This window comes from Lottia gigantea, assembly GCF_000327385.1.
Source record: "Lottia gigantea unplaced genomic scaffold LOTGIsca_12, whole genome shotgun sequence".
Lineage (NCBI taxonomy): Eukaryota > Metazoa > Mollusca > Gastropoda > Lottiidae > Lottia > Lottia gigantea.
Genome location: NW_008707225.1, coordinates 1,248,183 through 1,258,243, shown reverse-complemented (window position 1 = coordinate 1,258,243; position 10,061 = coordinate 1,248,183). Strand labels below are relative to the sequence as shown.

At 33.9% G+C, this 10,061-nt stretch overlaps 2 protein-coding genes across 2 annotated transcripts; one reads left to right on the top strand and one right to left on the bottom strand.

Moving 5' to 3' along the window:
• Positions 1–399: 399 nt before the first annotated feature.
• LOTGIDRAFT_212346 (hypothetical protein) lies at positions 400–7,451 on the top strand (the record flags this gene model as incomplete). The annotated part of the gene is made up of 17 exons (XM_009048068.1): positions 400–517; positions 1,009–1,155; positions 1,323–1,471; positions 1,671–1,870; positions 2,015–2,082; positions 2,231–2,397; positions 2,568–2,742; positions 2,921–3,087; positions 3,496–3,633; positions 4,070–4,135; positions 4,377–4,584; positions 4,779–4,958; positions 5,359–5,456; positions 5,770–5,917; positions 6,263–6,417; positions 6,811–7,002; positions 7,205–7,451. The coding sequence occupies 17 exons, from the start codon at positions 400–402 to the stop codon at positions 7,436–7,438; spliced, it is 2,610 nt and encodes an 869-aa protein (XP_009046316.1). The 3' UTR covers positions 7,439–7,451.
• A 1,046-nt stretch (positions 7,452–8,497) lies between these two features.
• On the bottom strand, positions 8,498–9,797 carry LOTGIDRAFT_110590 (hypothetical protein; the record flags this gene model as incomplete). Its single annotated transcript, XM_009048067.1, has 2 exons — positions 8,498–9,055; positions 9,309–9,797. The coding sequence occupies 2 exons, from the start codon at positions 9,795–9,797 to the stop codon at positions 8,498–8,500; spliced, it is 1,047 nt and encodes a 348-aa protein (XP_009046315.1).
• Positions 9,798–10,061: the final 264 nt, after the last annotated feature.

Here is a 10,061-nt window from a genome sequence, read left to right as displayed (position 1 = left end):
TTTTTCCAGAAATCTCGTTGAAAACTTTCTAATATGTCGAATGAAAGCCTGACCAATACATATATACCATTCATTAGCATAAAATGCTTTACTGGAGTCGGTCCATTGGAGTAATGAGAAGGAATAGGATACCAGAGCCTTTTTTTTTCAATTAATACGTAAGGGGTCCGAGTGTGGGACACAGAACTATCAATGGGGTTTCAAAGGCAATTCTGTCCTCATGAACAATTATAAATTTGCCCCCCCCCCCCCCTTGATTTTGTTTCATACAAGTTATATACCGGTTCATGATATACATCTGACAACCTCTTTAAACTAAATACAATATTGCTGACAGCATTAATTATCAATCTATATATTATCTGATAAAATTAAGAAAGCTATTTGGGTCAAATGAAAATGTCGCCTGTAAGCACTGGTGTTTTATTTTTGTCATTGATATTATCCGTACAACAATGTATAGGCGACAACACCCTCAACTTAAATGGTCGATGGGATATCATCAATTCCAATAAAGGTAAGCAGGAATTCCAAAACAAAGGCGCAGGATAACATTCTTGTACCGCCTTTGTAAAGATGAAATTGGTTCATTGAGGCTCAAAAATTACAAATCGTACAAAATCCTAAACCGCTGCACTAATTTCATGCAAGAGGTTGGATGCTGACTGGAGACAAAAAAGGTTGTTGATTCAGATTAAAAATATATACACCGTGGGCCGGTGGGTGTAAAATTCCGAAAATTCCCGAACCGTCCGAACTGTCCGAAATGGGTCAGAAAAAACAAAAAAATCGAAACTAAATTTGCGCCAAAGGTGGTGCACAAATTCGGGAATCAAAACATTTTACATCAAAAACGAATATTTTTAAAAGCTTTAAAAGCACATTTTATGCCTTGGTTGAACTTGTTGCAGTTTACCACTGGCTACACAAATGATGTCAATTTCCATAACTGAAATACGGAAGGTATAAATAAGACACGAGATTCTGTATAATTCGTTGTATTTACAGGCTATAGAGTTAGTGGTATTGTACCAGGATCTATTTACACAGCTTTAATCGCTAATAAAACTATTGATGATCCCTATTATAGAGATAATGATGTACAATATAAATGGATTGGTAGAGATGATTGGACCTATACCAGATTATTTGAAGGTAAAGTTACGGTGGATCAAAGAGGCAAATTCATATGTCGACATTATCCCATAATTCGCTATAACAAAAAAGACATTAGGCCTAAATCATTTTTAATGAATATTGCTCCCAAAGTTAGTAAAAAAAATTATATTTTTCAAAGTACTACTTGTACTACTCTATATCAGTTTCAGCTGATGTGCTATCGAAACAAGCAGTTATCCTGGTGGCAGAAGGTGTGGATACGTTCTCTACTGTTACCATCAATGGAATAAAGATAGGAGTGACCGATAACATGTTTTTGCGATATGTATTTGACGTAAAGGCAGCTCTTAAGGTTATAATTAGTATACATATCTTTATATAGTGTTTATAGAAAAGTTTCCTACCACTATTTGTTCGTTTACTACCTAATGCAATAAGTTGTTACTATTACCGATCAGGAACTAAACTTTTGCATCATCATCATTGTCATCATGCTTTTCACAAAAAGCTTAATCTATGACCAATGTCACATAACACTTGCTCTGTTACAGTCTGGACTAAACAACATAACCATAGCGTTTAAGTCCGCGGTTAATATGGCAGCAGAACTAGAAAAACAGTCAGCATATCCAATACCACCAGGTTGTCCTAATCCTGCTCAACACGGCGAATGTTATAGAAACTTTATACGTAAAGAACAATGTTCTTTTAGTTGGGATTGGGGTCCTTCTTTTCCTGGTCAAGGAATTTGGTAAGTTGTACCATGTTTGCAATATGTTTATACAATAACCATTCTACATCCTATTATAATATGTGACGGAATGAACACATGTGTTTGAATTCATGCCATTACCTGCACCCGAAAGTAATACTTCATAGCTTTTTGTTCTTAAAGGAGAAATATATCTATCCAGTATTTTAATGAAGCTGTTGTTAGAGGAGTGTCAGCTTTACCAGAGTTGGGTAAGCTATTTGTTACACAAGATGTTTGTCGGGTCTCTTTGCAGTCAAAATCTTTGTTTTTAATTATTGATATTACTATGTATGGAATATAGCACTGTAGTGCTTCTCTTATCATGGAAGTTTATGTGAAAATGTTCTGTTTTGTTAGTAGCTGACAATAGTTGGGTTATACACATTGTTTTACATATGGATATCAGCAATCTGACTGTTAGTGGTATTGTTCAAACAACACTTGATAAAACTGGTTTATACCATGAACACCTACTATCTGGTACTATCTCTAGTGATATTTACTATGACTTCACGGTACCAAAGGTATATTTCTTCTCTTGTACCCATTATTACTCAAATTCATATACTATTGGCTAAAACCCATAATTACACTAATTACATTAATTGTCCAAGGTGATGTCAGAGGCATCAAAGTCCTAAAGGTACACGATTAGCTCAACATACCTGCAAAAATGATGTTGGTAACATTTCAGGAAACGTCAATCGATTTGTGGTGGCCGAATGGTTATGGAGAGCAAACTCTATACAATCTAACAGTGAAGTATGTAGCATTAGATGGTAAATCTGTTATAACTGAGAAGAGTATCAAAATAGGTTTCAGAACAATCGAGCTTGTCCAGGAATCAGTGTCCAAAAATGCTTCTCAAGGTAACTACTTAAAAATTATTAGTAATAGTGTAATTGGTTTACCCAATCTCGCTATAGCCACAAATTTTGTATGAAAGGATGAAATCAAAAAGGTGTAATTATTATATTAAATATTTTTGACTTTGAACTCTCAAGGTATTAGTATGACAAGAATTAACTTTCTTTTTTTCTCGCTAAGGTCTGACGTTCTATTTTAAAATCAACGACGTTCCGGTGTTTTTGAAAGGGACAAACTGGATACCAGCTGACAGTTTCCTTGAGAGGGTCACCAAAACCAGACTGGAAAGACTTTTGAGATCGGCAGCAGAAGTTCATATCAACTCAATGAGAGTTTGGGGCGGCGGAGTAAGTAATCCCATGTTCTAGGATGTTTGGAAATACATCAGATTCATTGTATATCTATTACGATTGTACATTTAAAAATCTTTCTTTCGTTCAGATAGATCATTTTACCGGCAAGATAAACAATATGTGTGTAATTTTAACTTGATTTTTTATAATTTCTTCTCTTGAAACCTACAATGCCTTAACTCTGAAACTACAACAGTTTCAGTACCCCAGTATCGGAGTATCTTGCAAAATACATCACAATCGCAAATGCAAGCAATTATATACTTCATTTCAAATCCATTGAAGCTCATAAATGATGCTTGGTACTTTTAGAAAGACGAGTGGTTAGTTTCATCTATGTGTTCGACCCATTGAACTGTATTCTTTTTCGACTTCGTGTAAAGATAAATGATATTGTTCTAGGTTTATGAAAGTGAGGAGTTTTATGAATTATGTGATGAATTAGGTATTATGTTATGGCATGATCTAATGTTTAGTGATGCTCTGTATCCAACAACACCAGAATTTCTTTCAAGTGTACAGCTAGAGATTCAACATCAGGTAAATAAAAATGACGGAAAATCTTTTGTAAAAATTACACACGAGTACATGACCACAAAAAGATGTACAGGCTATCACAGTTTTAAAAAGATATAACATAATAATTTGATGTACAAATGAGAATATACATATACAAGTACAGTACAAGTGATGAAATACATGACCACAAAATGTACAGATAGGCCTACAAATACCAAATGAAGGATGGATTATAAAAGGATGTTGAAAAGTTTAAAAAAGAAATGAGAGCCTAAAGTTAATGGAAATCCACAAAGCTGACTTGCGAAGTGCACAGAGAGGATTTATAACTTCTCCGCAACAATATTATCGTGGTGAGGGTCGCTTCTTCATCACGACAATCCCCTGCTTTGCTGAAATAGCATTTAGGAAAATCCACTTTTATCCACAGTTAATGGCTTATTTCGATGTGTTTTAGGTGGAAAGACTCAAATCACATCCAAGTATTTTACTATGGTCTGGGAACAATGAGAATGAAGGAATGGTTAGTGGGTAAGTAAATTTTATAATTTCACAGCTGGATATCACATTTTCCAGTCCGAAAATGTTTTCTGGAGATAACTTCAGACATAATATTTTTGTTTATCAAAATACTTCATTTGAACCCATGTTGGTGTATAGTAATGATAATTGCAAATATGTTTCTGGGGTAGAATTAACACGCTTTTTCTTACATAGAAATTTGTACAAAATGCTCCTTAATCATGGCGTCGATGTCGACAAAGGTGATTTGGTATGTAACATTGCTCTGTTTTAGGAAATCTGAACGATATAAAAAGGATTATGTAACACTATATGTAGATACTATTAAACCAATAGTGGAATCACTGGATACCTCTAGACCATTCGTAGTGTCTAGTCCATCCAATGGTGCCGAATCAGAGAAAGAGGGGTGGATATCTAAGAATGCTGGTTCAGAATATTATGGAGACGGTATGCTTTGAATCTACTTAAAAACTTGAGCAAATAAAGACACTGTAGTCTTTAGAAAGAGATCTTTTATTGATTTTTAGGACAAATTATATTGATTTAGGTCCTTGAATGTATCTTTTGTCGACCGTAATTCCGGTCGCCTCACTGTCGGTAATAGTAATACTCTACATTTGCCTACATTATCTTTATTTCAGACCATTACTACAATTACAATGCCGATTTATGGAATTTCAATACATTCCCAATTCCCAGGTTAGCATCTGAATTCGGGTCAGAGGCTTGGTGCAATTATGAAACTATTGAGAAAGTATTTGCTGAAGCTGATCTAGATTATAACTCAGAGATGGCAAACCATAGACAGCATCATCAAAACGGTAAGATAGATGCAATTGCTTTTCAGTACCATATAGATAAAGCTTATTAATACAGTACCCCAACTTCACGTAGCAATAAATATTTGGATTTGTCGCAGATTGAAATCATCTGGTGTCGTAATTTGATTGATTAGCCTATGCATTTAACACACTTACACTTACACTTACCTAAATAAAGCTAGCCAAAACATCTCTCCCTTTGACATCCTTTCCTCAAACCACTTGCATCGCCGAAATGTATCACTTATAACTCATATACTTCCTCGTGTGAAATGTTCATTAGCTTCTACTCATGTTACGCCAAAATGTTTTTGGGGATTTCGAGTTTCGTTTTGCGGTTCAGATCTTTAATACTTGGTTTAGTTATTTATGCGAGTAAAATGTTCTTTTTGAATTTTAGGAAATGAAGAAATGTTAAATCAGACAGCAATGCATATTTCTTTGCCAACTTCATCAGACCAGAAACAAAAATTTCAAGATCTCATCTACGTAATACAGGTTTGTTGGAATGAGGTCTAATCTAAGGTCTAAAAATCTTATTCTAAAATCTAACTACACATGGCAAATAACATAAACATTTGTTATAGATGAGTCTTTCACATCACCAAAAGAGTGCATAAATTATGTCAACTCCGAGCGAAGGTTTCCTTACCATTGGTGGTGGTGGTAGATGATAAGTTAACACCCACTTCCAACTTGAGCAGATTTCACAACCCCATCTTTCTAGTTAAACCGGCCTTACACGGGGTGCCATTGGAATTTTAAGAATTGAAAGGATCGGAACATCTGTTGCGTATCTCTGAATTTATAGATTCATCAAGCCATGGCAATTAGAACTGAAGCTGAACACTACAGAAGATACACCAATCAACTTGGTACTGATGGTCGTGGCCTAACTATGGGAACTCTTTATTGGCAGTTAAATGATATATGGCAAGCTCCAACATGGGCGTCTATTGGTGAGTTTTTTTTTTCAAGAGGTTGCTGACCTTTGTTGCAGAAGCATTATAGGCATCCATTTTTAAACTTTATAACATTGTACAGATTTGATTATTTCAAGGAGTCTTTGATTGCCTGTCCATAATTCACACAAACAGGGATGCTATAGTTTTAATTTTTAGTTACCTCCTCAAGTTGCGCTATAGCCTGTGGGAGGCGATAGCTCTTTCAGATTTTCAATAGTCAATGAGACCCCGCTGTTTGCTCCTTCGAAAGACTTTGCAGTTTTTCCAATCAAGTTCTTCCGACGTGCAGTACTCATAAAAACGCAGAATTTATTTCCTTTTCTCACTTTATCATCTCAGATTATGATATGAAATGGAAAATGCTACATTACTATGCCAAGAAGTTTTATGACCCAAATCTCATTTCACCCTACATTGATGGCAATAATCTCACGGTATACTTAGTTCTGGATGAGATTCCTGTTTATAGAGATTGGACATCTGATACTCAGCAAGTTATCTTCCGACCCCAAAAATATCTACAACAGATGATAAATAATAAACACCACCATAAACCATTACTTCATCAGCTGAAGAAATCTGTATTAGCTTCAGAGGGAACTCTCTATATTGATATGTTGACATGGAAAGATATGTCACCATTGAAATCTTGGGAAATACAATTTAATGTAAGCAAATGTCATTTCTAAGATAATCTCTTTCTTTTTTTTGGCATAGACAAATACGCTTTTGAATATCAACTCTATTTTGCTATGACACTTTTTCGGCGTACAAAATGATCTTTGAAACTTCTGGACTTTTATTCGCAGGTTTTAATAATTCAATTTTGAACATTAGAGACTTCAAATATTGATCATTTCTGTAACCCTTTTGTTTTTTAATTACAGTTAAACCAAACGTCAGGATGTATCTTTGAAAAGAATGTAGATGATATTTTATCTGAAGCTGGTTGTACAGACAAGAAGAATTGTTTTCTCTATTTTTATCTCAACTCAAGAGATAATCCAACCAGTACATCGTGGTTACCATTATCATATTTTACTGATGTCCAGGGTAGAATATTACAGTCCAATATTCAAGTAAGTGATGTTGATTCAAACCCGGTAGCTAACCCAATAGCAATATTGAGTATTATTCTGCTGCCTTCTGTGAATAATAATCAGAAGGTAAGGTAGATAGTCAGCAGCTTTCGCACTTTTTGTTTCTGTAGAAATGATTTGTGCTTTTCTGTGTTAAAGCCAAATTTACATGCAAAAATAAACTAACCATTTCTTATTTCAGATATCTAATGTTGAAACGCTCTCTCTAACTGAATTTACAGTAACATTAACTACAAACCACATAGCACCATTTGTATGGATTAATTCACGTGGTATATCTGGTCGTTTTTCTGATAATGGTTTTATAATGAAAGATCCTCAGCTACAGTTGATTTTTACATCCTGGCAACCAGTGGACTTAAAAACTTTTACTAATTCATTATCTGTACAATCATTAATGGATATTTACCATTAAAATATCAGAATAGACTTGTACTTAATTTTGAAAATTACCATTAAAAAATCACCTGGCAATATTATATAATAGAACGACCATAACTACAGATCATTATAATTATGTGGTTAAGCTCTTGCTGTGTATCCGTAAAGAATCAGATAAAGTCATAATCTTAAATTGTGATCGGCTGGATAGTTACTATTAAAACATTGGCTTTTAAAACAATGCATACATTGTATAACAATGGGTATTTTCCAATACATTGATACAGTTTTATATTTCATTGCACAACATTATATATTTACCATTGAAATGATGTATAGTCTTATATTACACTGTACAACAAGGGTTTTCACGACATTTTATTAATACAATTATATAGTAATTTATTGTACTGCCCAACATTATATATTTACTATTGAAATGATGCATTGTCGTGTATTGTGTTGTACAATAACGTAGACCCACACAGAAATTTCCATGTAGCAACACACCTTGAACATTACTGTTTGTTATGAGCAATCACATGTTCCTGTTGTATCTTTCTGTTACAATGGCAATACAAAAGTGATCGTCAAGGGATTTTATTATTCAATTTTATTGTGAAATAAAGCTACCATTTTTTTTACAGATAAGATGATTGTATATCACCATTCATCTCATTTTCTTCTTTTTTCTCACTTCCGATATCTACCTGAAAATAAAGTTCTCGATAAGTAGTTTTGGATTTAGGAATGCTCGTAACGAAGGCGCATCTTAAAGGCAATATATCACAGCAATTAATATTCAGCAAATATAAACAGGAAATGGTTTGACCATAATACAGCTTCTTTTGGATTATCTGGAGCTGTTTTAAAAAACAATCGATGGACATAGTTCAATTATTGATTCGTCATCTTTGCCTTTCGGGGACTTGCTTCGTGATGCATAGGTTATTGTCCAGTCATCAACTACACAAAAATAAATAAAACGCTGCAACTTTAGTATTGCAAATAAGACAGTACATTTATAACATAATGGATCATGTATTTGAAAAACAAAGCCTGCCAATTGGAAAATATAGAATTAAGCAACATTTTATGTTGAATAACATACCATATTTCCACTGTATCTTATTATATTACATATAAATTTGATATCAAAAAACGTTTGCTCATCACTAAATATAATATCACCGTCCGAATCAAGTCCTGCTTGAATTGCTGTGTTAAAATGAAACATTATCATTAAACATATAGTTCCAATACCATGTGATATCCATACGCTTAATTCCAAATTATTAGGTAATAGTAATTGGTCTTGGAGATTCCAAAATCCACGCCACACGAAAGCACTGGCTGTTGTACCACAAAAACTCATAAATATTTCTATTAAAAGTAATATAATTGAGTAACACTTAAAAGTCTCATTCCTGGCTTTTTTCGCAAATGCCATTACAGGCCATTGAACGATTAATAACACCATAGTCATGGCGTAACCAATAACAAGAGACAACCAGGCTGACTTAAATTGATCTTGAGGTACAATCATCAAGTCTATCAATCCCCATACCCCATGCCACTGTACGATCACCAACCCACTTATTATTAGTACTGAGTAACAGCAATCTAGAAAAAAACTCCAGGATTCTGTCGACTGAAATGTTATTAAAGAAAAGGGGGCATTAGGAAAACTAAAAAGTTAATTTTTAACGTTAAGACTATTTAAAATGTTTACGTAAACTTTTAAAGTTCTTAATAATGCTTTTTGGTAGGTGTTAGAAAGCTGTACGAATTTAAGCAAATAAAGTAACGTCTAATTGTAGTAAAATAAGTCTCTAAGTAATTCTGCAAGTTTCAAGAAATATTTTTGAGATATCAATTCAAACTAATTTATTCTGGGAATTTACCTTAGTTTTAAGCTTTGTAGAAATCTGAAAATAATCTTTTCGACCATGTGGACCTGTGTCAGGAATGGTTAAGAGTGGTGCCGAAATCGCATTAATTGAACCCTTTAAAACAGCTAATAAAATGGTAGATAGAATTGTTTCTAGTCCCATATAAAGGTACGTTTTGTTTATTTTATCCATGAATCCCATTATACCTCTCCAATAATTAACCATAGCATGACCTAGGATGTAGGCATGAAGCCGAGAACTGATACAAAACATTGGAGAACTCATCTTATAATTCAGACTCGTGAAATGATCTTGAGAAAAGTTAAAACAAAGATACACTAAGACTCCAGCAGCTGTAGATACACCAAAACTCAAATTGGAATTATCAGGAAATAAATAAACATCAGCTATCTCCCAAGTTCCCCTCCAGTAAGCAGTAACTAATGGTCCAAATAATATTACGCTGAAGTACGAATCCAACACGTGAAGATAGGTCTGCATCTATAAATATTATAAAGCAATGCATATTGTAGGTTATAATCTGAATTGGTACAAATAATGATTCTTACAAAGCTTCGTCTTGTCTACTTCGTCATCTAGAGTGTTTTCGAGCTAAATATTTTCCTCGTTTTAAAGAAAAGGGGGAATATCTATCAAGAATTGAGACTTCTAAAGTGGGTGATTACAAACAGTCACACAGAGTTTTGTCAAAATCACATATAATATTTTCGATAGGTTTCATCCTCGGGTGATAATAAACAAATC